The following is a 15,555-nucleotide window of genomic DNA, read 5'->3' on the forward strand; positions in this document are numbered from 1 at the left end:
GACGAGCTTTCTAAAGGTGACAAGAGACAGAAAACTAGCAAAAATGACAAAACGAAGGAACTCTCCCCTGAAGAACCTCCAAGAGGAAGCCACAGAACTGCTCAAGACAGATCTAGACAACATACCGGATCAAGAATTTAAAAAATTTGTCATGAATGGTGTTAGATTTTTGCAAAATATTTTTTTGTATACATATAAAAATTTTTAAAAATATAAAAATAAGATTAAAATATTTTTTTAATGTTTTTATTTATTTTTGAGAGAGAGAGAGACAGCATGAGCAGGGGAGGGTCAGAGAGAGAAGGAGTCACAGGATCTGAAGACAGGCTCCAGGCTTTGAGCTAGCGGTCAGCAGAGCCTGATGCGGGGCTCAAACCCACGAACCGTGAGATCATGACCTGAGCCGAAGTTGGACGCTTAACCGACTGAGCCACTCAGGCACCCCAAAATAAGATTTTTTAAAGAAGTTGATTTTTAAAAGGCTAACCAAGTTTGCCTTTCTGGGATAAAACCAATTGCTCTTGATTTATTATCCTTTCTATAGGATACTGAAATCAGAATATCCAAAAACTTTAAAATATATCAAATAAAATAAGAGCAAAGATTAAATATAATTCCTAGGGAATCTATTTGGTTGATAAAACTACCAAGAAGTGCAAGAAAGTGATTGATACAAATGTCTGTGTAGTAAAATAGAGTTATAAGCTAAGTGGGGGAGTAAGACGGAGCGACAGGGCACAAGAGAGAGACTTTTGTGATGCCTAAAAATGCTACATTTCTTGACCTACGTGGTGATTACTAGAGTGTCTGTCTTCTATATTCACCAAGAGGGAACCTGGGTGGCTCAGTTAGTTCAGCATCCGATTCTTGATTTTGGCTCAGGTCACGATCTCATGGTCACAAGATTGATCTCATCAGGCACCATGCCTTTCCCATGCACACATGCACTCATTCTCTCTCTATTACTCTCTCTCTCTCTCTCTCTCTCTCTCTCTCTCTCTCTCTATATATATATATATATATATATATATATATATATATATGCATGCATGTATGTGTATGTACATATGTTATTCGTGGTTTCCCTTATCATATGCATTTTATAATAAAAGAAGCTTTTGGAAAACAATAAAATATATTTAAGCTTCCTATAGCTTCAAAGTTTATATTTTCTACTGTCCTAAACTTTTCCAAAAGAAATTAAGTTTTCTGGACCAAGTATCTTACTACTAAAAATCTGATATTCAATTGCTATCAGACTAAATATTTGACAAAAGATATGAAGCTTTCTTTCTCTCTCATAAGACACAGAAGAATAAAAATTTTAGAATTTTCAAGAAAAGAACAATGTAAAGAATACATTTTGTTCTAATAAACAGAGTGAAATTAAAAATAATCATTCTTTCTCTTCCCTCTTCCTTATTAAATTCTTAAATGTTGAATTAGTCCAAATTTTAGAAAACACTGGTATACTAATGGCCATAGGTAAGAAAGATACTCAAGCAGGAAGGCCTACTGGAGACAAAGAGAAGTAGAAGTTCATTGTGGAAAAGAATCTGAGGCATTTTATAATCTAGAAAACATGAATTCATTCAGGTTTCAAACCACAGACTAAAAAGCAGCATTATCTTACAAAGACCATATTTTTCCACCTCTTGAAATAAGTCAAACAAAACCAAAATTCATAAAAAATATATTAACTGAAAATAGTAACTTTTTGAGTTTTCTGAAAATGCATGGGACTCAAAAAGTGAACTAGATTTTTCTAGTTCTCTTGCATAATACTTTACAGATGATTTATGGGAGTCCAGGTATTCTTATAAGGCCATTGAAGAATCTTTTAGTAAATTATTACATTTAGTAAATTCAAAAAATGCCCGACTTTCAAAGAGAAGATTTGACCTTTGAAGAACTTGAATCGATCAATGGAGTTACCATAGAGTTACTTATTTCCTTAATTTCCTCAGAGGAGAATAGGTTCAGACCAACCAAAATACAGGTGATTGTTCTCTTGATCAGAGTGTGAGATAATCATTTACTTACCCTCCATGATGGTCAAAGGATCTTCCACTTTAGGGCGCAGGATATTAGGGCCAAAGACAGTGGCCAAGTTCTGCACACTCATTTTGTTAACTCCAGAATAGGATTGTACTTCATCCAAGAACCTGTTGGATATAAGAACATGAACAAAACAATGGGGTCAAATTTGTCAGTGCAAGAAAATGGGTTGTTAGGAAATTTATTAACTATAGTATGTTCAAATACAATTATGGAGACAAAATTATTTAGAAATTCAAACATCTCTCAGTCAAATGTGGGGAAAATACATTTTAAATGATTAAGGATCAAACTTGAGGGATCATATCAAATATGGCCTGGCTTGGCTTGGTGTGTTTGGATAATGCCAATATGTACTTGAGATTCAAGAATATGGATTTTCTTCCAATCCTTAAATAAAGCATGAAATTTCTAAACATATTCAATTTGAGAAATGAAATCATATGGTGCAATCCTTTATTTCAGAGGGCAGAATCCACCCTCTCAGCAATTTGTGAGCTTCAGATTTATAGTCTATTAAAAAAGGAGATCAAACACGGTTTAAATTAAAACCTTACTTGCACTGATATGAAAAATTATAAGCACAAATTGTTTCAATTTATTAGATGCTAAAGAATAAGAGGCATGAAATAGACTTTTCCGGAATGATTTTAGTAGGAGGGATTGTTTCTATAGTCTTTAGGCCTCTTTGCATTCCCCAGCCCCCTCTTCATTTGTAGAGTTCATAGTTTACTAATTGTACTGACGAGACAAAGGTGAAGTGATGAAAAAATAATTTATTATTATTTAAAATAATATATTTTATGTGTTAGTCATTGTACTAACTTATTAAATTCTCAAAGAACTCTGTGAAATAAATGTTATGATTAGACACATGAGGCACCAGAGGCATCAGAAAGGTTAAGAATATTCTCCCAGGACACGGAAGTAACAGGCAGCAGAGCTGAGATTTGAACCCAGATTGTCTGACTCTAGAGTCTGTGTCTTGACAACTCCCTTGTGACTTAAAAAAACGCCCCTATTCCATATATTCATTACTGCTATACAGTCTAATCTACAGTAAAACTGAAGGACAAAAACCTCAAACTATTATTTCTCATTTGAAATAGCTGAAATTAAAAATCTGCTTAATTGTTTCAAGAGAAGTTAAGTTTTCCTGAGGAGCTAAAGATTCGTCATATGGTTCTCAAGAAAGAGCCTTTACCCCTTTTACTTGAAGAGATTGTTCCTCTTTCTCATCCAACACAACAGCTTGAATTAGTTCAAAGTCTTGGGATGGAACCCCTATGTGTTAATGATTCTATGTTATCAGTAAAACTATTTCTTTCTTTTTTTAAGTTATGAAACCTCAGCTCATATTTGCTTCTTACCATCATCAGAAAAAGTTATGGCGGAGGGTTTTGGAATTTCTACTCAGTGTACAGTTGACAGTGAAGTCCTCAGCGTCTGGCATTAGTCTTAAATTACATAGTTCCCAGTCTGCTGAGCATTTATCTAATCATAACAAAAAGCATATGCAAATAACAAACTGTCGTGAATTAAAAATCTGAATTACTTAAAAATAAACTGGGAAGCTTTCATTTAAGATACCTACAGTGATATTTAGTGCCAATCACCATCTCTCTCTCTTTTTTTTAATAAATCTAAGATGTGTCAATTTTATACACTTGGTGTCTTCATTTTTTAAAGTTTTATTTAAATTCCAGTATTGTTAATGTACAGTGTAATTAGTTTCAGGTGTACAATTTAGTGACTCAGTGCTTTCATACCATACCCTGTGCTCATCACAACATGTGCCCTCCTTAATCCCCGTCATCTATTTCACCCATTCCCCCCCCCTCCCCTCCCCTCTGGTAGCCATCACTTTGTTCTCCATAATCAAGAGTCTGTTTCTGGGTTTCTCATTCTCTTTTTTTTTTCTCCTACAATTTTTATGTTTCTTAAATTCCACATATGAATGGAATCATATGGTTTATTAAACAGGGGCAGACACGGCACATACCATCCCAGGCCATAAGTTAAATGGTCATGAGTGAGAGCTTTACCAGGTACAATTATTGTCTTAACAAACTTGAATGATAATATTTTTTTCAGTGAGTCCTGAGGTAGGAGAGAAGTAAAAAATAATATTTATTCAATTTAAAATATAACTTAAATTTAAAACACCTATGTGAAATGTGTACTCTTTTACCAGGAGGACACTTAGGATAAGAAAATTACATAAAGACACACAAGAAACTGGACACCTGCTAGAAAGTGGTGGAAACTGGACTCCTTTGCAGGTCTTTCTCATGCTACGGGAGATGCTCCTTCTCTTAAATAAAGGAACATGGAACAGGTACAAACAACCTTGATGGAACTTAAAAGCAACATATCTTTAGTATGTAGAAGTAAGACAGACTCAGACACAATAAATTATAAAAACTGAGCAATCTTCGTGGTCCAAGAAACCTTTGAGATCGTCTTGTCAACTTCTTAATTTTATAGAGGCCAACACCAGAGCTCAGAGCAGTCCGGTTCAGTTTTATTCATTGTCAGAAGTAAATTAGTGTCAGGCTAAACATAGTCTTACTCTGTCTAGTTTTGTGTTTATGACCATACTTACCTGCAAATATACTTCAGGAGGTTGTAATTGACCACAGGCAAACTCTTCACCTGCTTTGCTAATTCCTTAACACCCTGAGTAAAAAGAAATAGAGAATAAATGTTCTGAAAGTGTTAGCCTTGCAATGAAAACAAATACAAAATGAGTATACAGTTTTTTTTCAATAGTTTCACATATTATCAGAGAAGAATCCTGTCCTGAAAACTTGTCATGATTATAGAGAGCATTTCACAGATATTTTCAAAGATGGAAAAAAGTATTTCAAATATTTCCATAAGTACTATTTGTGGAGAAATAAATTTCAGTGAAGCCTTTTTACCATTCTTAATACTTACAACTATTTGAAAAAGGAAGACTGCCTCATTTATAATAAGACTATTAGGGACAAAATGTCTTAATGTAGTGAGAGTCTATCCCATTTTGCCATTTCTGGGATGCCTCAAAATAGACAAACGTATCTACTGACGAACAAGTCTCTCAAGACGCGCCATGTCTATTATACACTGTTTGGGGTGGGATGGAAAATAAGAAGTCTACTCTTCCCGGAAATTTCACAAAGGTGTTGATTGCTTTGGTTCTTCTCATTGTAAAACTTCTAAAATGTAAATGGTCCCAGAAAAGCTAATGGATAATGTGATCTAATCTGTTCTTCTTCCTGAAAAAGGCCAGATGGTAAATATCGCAAGCTTTCTGGGACATATGGTCTCTGTCTCAACTACTCAACTCTCCTGTTGTGGTGCAAAAGCAGCCACAGACAATATTACATAATGGAGTAAAACTTTGTTTATAAAAACAGGCAGCAATTTCAACAAGAGTGCCAAGAAAATCCAGTGGAGGAAACAAAAGTCTTTCCAACAAATGGTTTGGAGACGACTGGATCTCCATATGCCAAAGGATGAACTTGGACCTTTCCTCATATCATAAAGAAAACGTGACCCAAACTGAATCATAGACCTAAATGTAAGAGCTAAAGTTACAAAAGTCTTAGAAGAAAACATAGGAGTAAATCCTGATGACCTTGGTTAAAGCCTTTTTAGATATAGCATTAAAAGCACACGTGACAAAAGAAAGATAGATAAATTGGACTTCATCACAATTAAAAACTTTCGTGCTTCAAAGGACACCATCAGAAACCTGGAGAGAAAACTGATAGAATGGGAGAAATATTTGTAAATCACATATCTGATATGAGACTTGTAATCTAAACTATAAAAAACTCTCGCAACTCAGTAATAATAAGACAACCCAATTAAAAATGGGAAAATGATTTGAATAGGTGTTTTTCCAAAGAAAACATTGGAATAGCCACTAAAACATGGAAATATGTTTAACATCATTAACCATCAAGGAAATGCAACTCAAGCTCAATGAGATACCAGTTTATGCGTATTAGGACGGCTGTGATAAAAGAGACATAACACCAAGTGTTGGCAAAAATGTGGAGCAGTTGGAATCTGCACACATTGCTGGTGGGAATTTAAAATGATGGAGCCTCTCTAGCAAACATGAGGTTACATGTGCTCCAGGAATTCTGCCTCCGAGGGACATGCCCAGGAGAAATGCAGACATATGTCCATGCCAAACTTTGTACATGAATATTCGCAGCACCATTATTTAAAAAAAATTAATGTTTATTTTAGAAACAGAGAGAGACAGAATATGAGCAGCAGAGGAGCAGAGAGAGAGGGAGACACAGAATCTTAAGCAGGATTCAGGCTCTGAGCTGTCAGCACAGAACCCGACATGGGGCCTGAACCCATGAGCTGTGCGACCATGACCTGAGCTGAAGTCAGAGGCTCACCCGACGGAGCCACCCAGGCGCCCCTTCACAGCACCATTATTAATAATAATGTCTGTCAATCAATGGAAACAATGCACGTGTTGCAACTGATGAATGAATGGATGAATAAATAAATGAAAGGCATGAAATACTGATATGTGTTTTAATGTGGATAAACCTTGAAAACAGTGAAAGAAACTGGTCACAGAAGACAATATAGTGGATGACTGATTCATTTATATGAAATATTCAGAAGAGGCAAATCTATAGCTACAGAGAGGAGATTGTAGTTGCCAAGAACTGGGGAAGGTGGGGCCCGTTATGGAGTTTGTTATAGGATAATGAAAACGTGCTAAATATTCTAAAATTAGATTTTGATGGTGGTTGCACAACTCTTGAGAATATAGTTCACCCTTGAAAAATGTGGGGGGCTAGGGGCGCTGACCACACCCACACTCAAAAATCAATGTATAAACTTTGACTCCCTTAAAACTTAACTACTAACAGCTTTTTGTTGGCTGGAGGTCTTACTGATAAGTTAAACAGTTGATTAGCAAATATTTTGTATGTTATATGTATTAAATGCTATATTCTTATAATAAAGTAAGCTAGAGGAGAGAAAATACTAAGAAAATCACATGGAAGAGAAAATGCATTTAGAGTGCTGTGCTACAAAAATCCATGTGTAAGAGGACCTACGTAATTCACACCCATATGGTTTTGAGGGTCAACTGTATACTGAAATGTGCTGAACGCACACTTTAAATAGGCGATTGTAAAAATAAATAAATAAATAAATGGGCGATTGTATGGTGTGTGAATTATATCTCAAAGCTGTTTAAAAAATGGTAGATAAGATTTGGTAGAAAGCAGTGTTGGGGTAATTTAAGGGGGTGCACAACGAAAAAGGGAATATGAAATAAGGCATCTACTTTATTCATGGAAAGTTTGGCCTAATGTAGCCCCACAATTAACCATTTAGAGGAGCAAAGGGGGAAGGAGTGCTCACTTCATTTTTCAGCTGCGCTTTTCTTGTTGATAAGAGAGGGGATTAAAAATGGGACCTGGGTTGCATATGTAATATCTAAATGTGTGTAATGTCAATAAATAGAATCCTGGAAAACAATCCAAGAATGGGATGAAGGGAAATTTACAAATGAAAAACTAAGAACATTGACAATAAAACAAATTAAGGCTTTTTACTTTTTTAAAGAAATAAATGCACCAACTTACAGCTTCCTCTTCCTTGCTGAGCAGTTTGGCACAGGACAAAAAATCTTCATACTTTGCATAAGGAATAACTGGTTCTGGAAGTTCTCGAAGATACAGTTTAAGAAGTGATGCCACTGTGTGCACATCTGTGTTGCTGCGGAGACAGAAGTGGGAAGATGCTCTTTGGAGTAAACTTTACACCATCCGGTATATTCTTTCATCAAATACACATCTAAGAGTCAGAATTCTGAGTTACCAATGAAATCAGTAAATGCACCTCCTTTCAATAAGCACACACTTAGGTAGTGACCGTGAAATGCCACAGGAGAGGGATCTGGAAAGACTCTTGGAAGCTTCAGTGTGATTTGAAGGTATTCAAAAGTTCAAGCACTTTTCATTTGTGTGCACTTGATATTAAAGCCAAAGTGTTAACTTTAGGGGCGCCTGGGTGGCTCAGTTTGTTAAGTGTCCAACTCTTGATTTCTGCTCAGCTCATGATCTCATGGTCATGATCGAGCCCCATGTGGGGCTGCATGCTGACAACACGAAGCCTCCCTCTCTCTTTGCCCCGCCTCCCTCTCCAAATAAATAAATTAATTAATTTTTAAATGTTTACTTATTTGAGAGAGAGAAAGAGAGAGAGAGAGAAAGAGAAACAGAGAGAGAAAGACTGTGAGCAGGGGAGGGACAGAGAGAGAGAGGGACACAGAATCTGAAACAGGCTCCAGGCTCTGAGCTGTCAGCACAGAGCCCGATGTGGGGCTCAAACTCACAAACCACGAGATCATGACCTGGGCCAAAATCAGATGCTTAACCAAGTGAGCCACCCAGGCGTCCCAATAAATAAAAAAATTTAAAAGTGTTAAAACAATGTCAATACACCAGACTCTAAATGAAATAGAATACAATTTACAAAAAATACCAAATCCACCTATATGTGCATGTATATATTGTGTCACAATTAATCACTTCTGAGGCTTAGCTTCATTTCTTATTCTATAGAAGACATTGGTGACTGGTTATAGACATCAGAAACTTAGTATGACGTGTTATAACTTTTTGAGCAGAACTTATTTTGAAGGTGATTGATTTTCAGTATGATTTCTTGTCTAATATTCTAAGATAGTTGCAAATCCTTAGAGTCTTCTAGAAAGAGAACGAGTGACTACAAAAATAAACAATGAAAACAACCTGTCCTTTGTATAATGTGCAAAATTTATTTTTATTCCCTGCTGACTACCAGAGTGACAGGATAATTTTCTAAAATACGAACTTACATTTTGTACTCTCTATCTCCATGTGAATCCATGAAGATGGAATACAGTAAAGATGAAAATGGGTGGATTTTATTTTTATTTATTTATTTATTTATTTATTTATTTATATATTTATTTCAGCAGGAGAAGGGGGGAGGGGCAAAGAAAGAGAGAGGGAGAGAGAGAATCCAAAGCAGGCTCAACACTCAGTGCAGAGCTTGACATGGGGATCAGTCTCATGAACTGTAAGATCATGACCTGAGCTGAATCAAAAGTCGGACACTTAACCAGCTGAGCCACCCAGACACGCCTATTTTATTTTTCTTATTTTGGATTAGGGAGACAGGAGTGTAGCAGAGAAGAATTGGTGGGCAGGGAGTGAAGGGTCAAGTAACCCCGAGAAGCGGCAGAGTGGAACTGAACGAGGTCGTATGAACGGCACACGTCTCACTGGCAGACTACGCGGCAGGAAGTGACCTGTCCCAGTGGGAGGGCTGGAACACAGCTGGATTTCCTGCCTCAGTGAATATTCCCTTCCCCCAAGGGTGACATAGAGGCAGAGCTGACATCATAGAATTATATCGGCTGAGACAATGGGCATCTTAGTTCTCAATTTTGAAATCAGATAGTTGATTTCATCAGCGATTTCCCACATGCCTGCTCTTTATTGAACATTATAGAAGACACAGTGGCTAGGACCTCAAAGGGTTAAAAAAAAGATTATTCCAGTCTTCTCGCAATTTATAATCTAGTGGGGACAGGGAATATTAAGTAGATAAAACACAAGTATATAATTGCAAAGTGTGGTGAGTGGTAATAAGGAAAGGTGTTGGGTGATATCTAATAACAAGAGAGGACTAATTAGGGGTTGGAGGGCTTCTCTGAGGAGCTGATGCATAGGCCAAGGTGGGGTAATTAACCAAGTGGGAGCAGAAGCACAAAGAAGGCATTCCTGGTCAAGGTAAGGCAGGTGAGCAGAGCCCAAAGCAGGAGGGAAGGTCTGCCCTTGAGGAGCAAACAAAAAAGCCAAGGGAGAGCTGAGCTCGGTGTGGGCTGGGTGAGGTTTGCCTGCCTGTACGCAGCCTCCTCCCGGAGTCTGGTCTCTACCCTTCCCCAAATCAGATGAGGCGAAGCCTGAGCTTTTTCATTTCAGTGTTGAGGCCAACCAGAGCGGGCATTTTGTCAACCTTCTTGCAGATGTTAAAATAATGGAGGTGATCTGATAAGGCCTGCCTTAAATTACTTTGTTCTTTCATAATTAAATATGTTTTTCCTCTTAAAATCCTGAACTGATAAGCAATATAGAAGTCCACTCAATGGCTAGTTAAGAAAATAAAAATCACATCTCTGGGACATCTTGAAAACTGTTCCAAAGCCCATCAATTCCTCAAATTATTTTCTACAGAGTTTTTAAAAAAGAGATGGTCCTAACACAGTATCAATGGTAAGACAAGGAAGATATTAGTTCCTTTGTTTCCTGGAAAAACCACTCTGTTTCATGCATATCAAAGCCCTTCTATGTTTCTCCTGTTATGTAGTGAAGCACTTGATCCTTGAAGGTACTGCCATCAGCAGTAAGAAAACCACGACCGGGGCAGAACATGCGCTGGAATCAACTATGACAATGAATGGTCTGCGTGCTTTGATTCCACTCTAATCCAACCCAATCCATGACTAGGCTCGATGTGGTGCCTTCAAAGACGATGATCATTTTGTTAACGTTATAGGAAGGCACAGAGAAGAATAGAAAAATATAATGCAAAGTAAGTATAACTTCAATACATGAAGTATGTTATCCACCACGTGCATGACTTTAATAGAATATATACAAATGTTTGTGAAATAAATGCAATACATAGATAAGACACATAATAAATACGATATATATTTAATGAGACATCTGTTCTAGTGTTTCAGTGATGGACTTTGCATTACATTGACTCTTGCCAGTAAACTGTTCTTAAGGGAACTTGCTTGCTACTTGTATTATTTTGCTTTTAAAGAAGTTGAGCTGTGGGACTGAGGACGTGTGGACGCTAGATGGCACCATTGCAGAGTTAGAGTAATCAGATGGCGCAAACACTGTGAAGGATGAAAGGCTGCAGAATCATTCTTCATCCGCCAGCAATTTTCTTAGCACAAGAGCTGCAGTAATGCTCCAAGAATAGAAATATTTGAGCCATGAATCAGAGTAAGAGATGTGGGTAGGATGACAATTTTATTCCTTCCCTAACGTGATACATTACATTCGCTTTCTCCCATCATAGTATACACCTACATACTGTTAGTTACACAGAACGATGGAGAAAAAAATGACCAAACACTTTTCCTTTTTTTTTTTTTCCCAATTAACAAAGGATTAAGGGTTTTGATTAAGGATTAAAACTTAAAAATATATTATCCCTTTTTGGGGCTTTATTAAACTTAGATTATTTTGTGGAAATAGAGACACCTACATTTTCTTGGTGTTCTCATTTTTGGCTTTGTCCTTTCGTACCGAATGGAAGAAAACAGTTGCTCCTGGTAAGCCTTCAGCGTGTGTTCTGTTCACCTCAGGGCTCACAGTCCATCCGCCCTTCCAGCCGGAACGCCAACAACTGTGACATGAAGTCTGATGTTTGAGAAACCTCTTCGTATATCCACCGTACAAAACGGCAGCCATCTGCATCTCACTGTCCAGCCTATCTCTTACTGAAAACCCACAACTCTGCCTGTTTAGCATTTGCTTCCTATGGACAGTCACGTAAGTATTTGCTAATATTATGTGCTAACTGCCAAAGTATGTAGGGGAATGTGCCATCTTTGTCTCAAAGGAATATATTTCAGACTTCATCAAAGTGAAATGAAGTGAGTGTATTGTGGTAAAGTCAGTGTACGACGGAGAATTAGGATACCTACTCTGCTTACCAACAACAGCAGCAGCTGCGCATCCAGACCCGTCTCAGTGTCAGGCCTGCACAGCAGTCCAGTGAGCAGGTCCTGTTACTAACCCTATTTGGGTACTTGAACAGGAAACCACACTGGTATGAAATTCTTTCTGGCTAATCACTAAGATATGAGAGGTTTTAAAGTCATGCACTTTTGGGGGCGCCTGGGTGGCTCAGTCGGTTAAGCATCTGGCTTCAGCTCAGGTCATGCTCTCGCGGTTGGTGGGTTTGAGCCCCGCGTCGGGCTCTGTGCTGACAGTTCAGAGCCTGGAGCCTGCTTCAGATTCTGTGTCTTCCTTTCTCTCTGACCCTACACTGATCATGCTGTGTGTGTGTGTGTGTGTGTGTGTGTGTGTGTGTGTCTCTCAAAAATAAATAAATAAACCATTAAAACAATAAAGTCATGCTCTTTTGGTAGAACTTCAAGACTATTTGCTAATGTAAAGTCATTATGCAGACCTGAAGTCTTTTCCCTCACCTGGTGGTTGGATCTGTTTTCAGAAACTAAAATTAGTGATCATGCACATTCTGTCCAGTGATCCTGAGTAAAGGAGCTAGCAGAGCAGGAGGTGCCCTGTAACATGCCCCTTAACTGATCAACATACGGGTTTTGTTTCCATTTTATATTATACTTGGACCTTACTTTTGAGTTCTGCTTCCTCACTCATAGTCTTTATACCAATCTTAAAGGGAGGGTTTCATGAGGCTTTTAATGATCAACCTAATTTTTTTTTAATTTTTAAAATGTTTTTACTTATTTTTGAGAGAGAGAGAGAGACAACGTGAGCAGGGAAGGGTTAGAGAGAGAGGGAGACACAGAATCGGAAGCAGGCTCCAGGCTCTGAGCTGTCAGCACAGAGCCCGATGCGGGGCTCAAACCCACAAACCGTGAGATCACGACCTGAGCCAGTCGGATACTTAACCAGCTGAGCCACCCAGGTGCCCCTCCACCTAATTTTATAGTCTCATGCATTGGTCATTCTGGCATCCTTCTATCAGGAATCCTTCCTGAACACTTATGGTGGGCACAGCTTCATGCCACATGCTGCGTGAAACAAATGAACAACATAGATCCTTTTGTTCCCCATGGGCTTACATCATTAACTAATCATCATCAATACTTTCCCACACCACAACCTGCCTCATTTTGTTCTACTTCATAACACCTCCTGTATATTCTAGCTGCTAAGTCCCTGTCAGGTGTGAGATCTTAAGAATATTCTTTACAGTTCCTGGAAATCGCCTGCCTTATTTATAATCTATGTACAACATAGGCCTCTCACTAATCTGAACAGGGATAAATATAGTCTCACAACAATCCTTCATGACTCATCTCTTATCCCCACACCCTCTTCCCTGATAAACAGACTCTCATACATGGATCATTCCAAATGCTACAGTAATTACAAGTATAATACTACACAGACAAAACTTTGAAACTTGTAAGCCTCAAAATTAGAAATGGGAATTTTTCAGGGCACCTGAGTGTCTCAGTTGGTTAAGTGTCCAGCTTCGGGTAAGGTCACAATCTCATGGTTTGTGGATAGAAGCCCTGTGTCAGCCTCTGTGCTGACAGCTCGGAGCCTTGAGCCTGATTCAGATTCTGTGTCTCCCTCTCTCTCTGCCCCTATCCCACTCAACCGCTTGCTCTCGCTCTCTCAAAAATAAACATTAAACAAAATTAAAAAAAAAAAAGAAGTGGGAACTTCTCACTCTGGATACTATGCACGGAACACAATATAATCTGTTGATTTCACTGCATAGAGCACGTTTCCAGTGTACCCATATAAGAAATGGTTAAAGATATTGTGTACATGCATGTTGCGTACATGCACATTGCAACACACACACACAATGAGATGACCTAAAATTTGCTTGGGATTAAGAAAAAAAATAAGAAACTAAAGACATTCAACTGCAATACCGAGGTGAGAACTGCCCCGTTGTCTTCGACAACACATTGTTCTTTCCACCAAGTTCACCAGGCTCTAGGAAAGCACATCTGAAGGTGGTAAGCAGCTCCAAACGAAACTAAATGTTTACAAGAAAAGTCTGATTCTGTCCAAACTCATTATTTTTTCTATTTATCTGTCAAAACAGCTATACTTCTCAGCAGGGCCAAACTGGCTCTGTCATGGCTCATTGTTGTTGTGTGACCCCTGTATTATATACAGAAACAACAAGTCTGGACTACATTGAATTAGGGCCAGTGCCAAACAAGCCTCCTGGTTTAAAAGCCATGATGATGGCAGAGAACTGCTTGGGGGTCTCTCCTATGGACTGAGTTGTGCCCTCTGCCTCAGTCCCTCTCCCTGACCTCCGATGCGATGGTATTTGGAGATGGAACCTTTGGAAGATAGTTGGGGTTAGAGGAAGTTAGGAGGATAGGACCCTGGTTTGACGGGATTGGGCCCTTCTCATATAAGATACCAGACAGCTTGCTCCCCAGCCCCTTGTTCCCTTGCACATGTGAGGGAAAAGGCCACGTGAGCACAGGGAGAGAAGACGATTCTCTACCAGCTGAAAAGAGAGCCCTTGTCAGAACCTGACTGAGCCGGCACCCTGATCTCAGACTTCCAGGCTCCAGAGCTGTGAGAAAATAAATTTCTGCTGTTTAAGCCACCCAGTCCATGGTATTTTGTTTTGACAGCCCGAGGTGACTCACAGCACTCCCAAACTGCATCCCATGAGCTTACCTATAAAACCATTAATAGTATTATTATAGCACTAGGTAGTGAAACATAAGCAGAGAGTTAGAAATGTACTTGCAGATAATGTGACTTATGGAAATAATATCAGATAGATCAATGTGATATAGAAGAAAGTAATTCTCAATGTTGGTTGCACACTAGAGTCACATGGAAAGTTTTTTGAAACTACCAATGATTGGGTCCTAAATATGCTGATACAATTGGTATGGTAGTGGGGCTTTTAAAAAGCTCTTCAAATGATTCTCATGTGCTTCCAAGGTTGAGAAATATTAATACAGCACATGTATTTGAGGTAGAAGACTTGCAAGGAAAGGAGGATATGGAACGGTCACAAGGACAAAAGTTTAAATCTGGTCGCTCTCGGGGCTCTTGGGTGGCTCAGTTGGGTAAGTGTCCGACTTCGGCTCAGGTCATGATCTCATGGTCCGTGGGTTTGAGCCCCACGTCGGGCTCTGTGCTGACAGCTCAGAGCCTGGAGCCTGCTTCAGATTCTGTGTCTCCCTCTCTCTCTACCCCTCCCCCACTCAGTCTCCGTCTCTCTGTCTCTCTCTCTCTCTGTGTCTCAAAATAAAATAAAGACATTAAAAAAAAAAATAAATAAATCTGGCCACTACTGGAGCCTACTAGTTGTGCACGTGTCTGTCCAGTGTTCCTGATGGAAGACAGGTGGGGGAGAAATGTTGGTCAGGAGACACTATTAAAGCAAATTGTCACACTGACCTTTCCTTTACTGCTTCTAGAATTATTTATGTATACAGATGTATGTGGGTACAGGCTCTTCCCTACAGTGATAGCTAAACACATAAAAAGAATATTTGATGGTTTGATACACAACCAACAAAACACTCTTTCGTCACCATTTTCTCAGCCATAGATGGCATCACCAGTCACACAAATAAGCAAGAAACCTAGAAGTCAGCCAAAATTTTGCTCTTCCTGAGACCCTAAATGTAACCGTGGTTAGTGATTCTCAGACTGAACTGCACAGTGGAATCCCCAGGAAAGT

The 15,555-nt window shown here is 38.7% G+C and overlaps 1 protein-coding gene across 5 annotated transcripts in view; it reads right to left on the minus strand.

Moving 5' to 3' along the window:
- ARHGAP24 (Rho GTPase activating protein 24) overlaps positions 1–15,555 on the minus strand; it is a 484,571-nt gene that overhangs the window by 14,789 nt on the left and 454,227 nt on the right. For all 5 annotated transcript variants that reach the window (XM_029943691.1, XM_029943700.1, XM_029943722.1 and 2 more), the window contains 3 exons: positions 7,677–7,809; positions 4,664–4,737; positions 2,044–2,165 (listed from right to left, as the gene is read on the minus strand). In XM_029943691.1, coding sequence (XP_029799551.1) covers positions 2,044–2,165; positions 4,664–4,737; positions 7,677–7,809 — 329 coding nt within the window. The remainder of the gene's footprint in view (positions 1–2,043; positions 2,166–4,663; positions 4,738–7,676; positions 7,810–15,555) is intronic.

The sequence above is a fragment of the Suricata suricatta genome, chromosome 1 (genome assembly GCF_006229205.1).
Source record: "Suricata suricatta isolate VVHF042 chromosome 1, meerkat_22Aug2017_6uvM2_HiC, whole genome shotgun sequence".
In the NCBI taxonomy this organism is placed as follows: Eukaryota; Metazoa; Chordata; class Mammalia; order Carnivora; family Herpestidae; genus Suricata; species Suricata suricatta.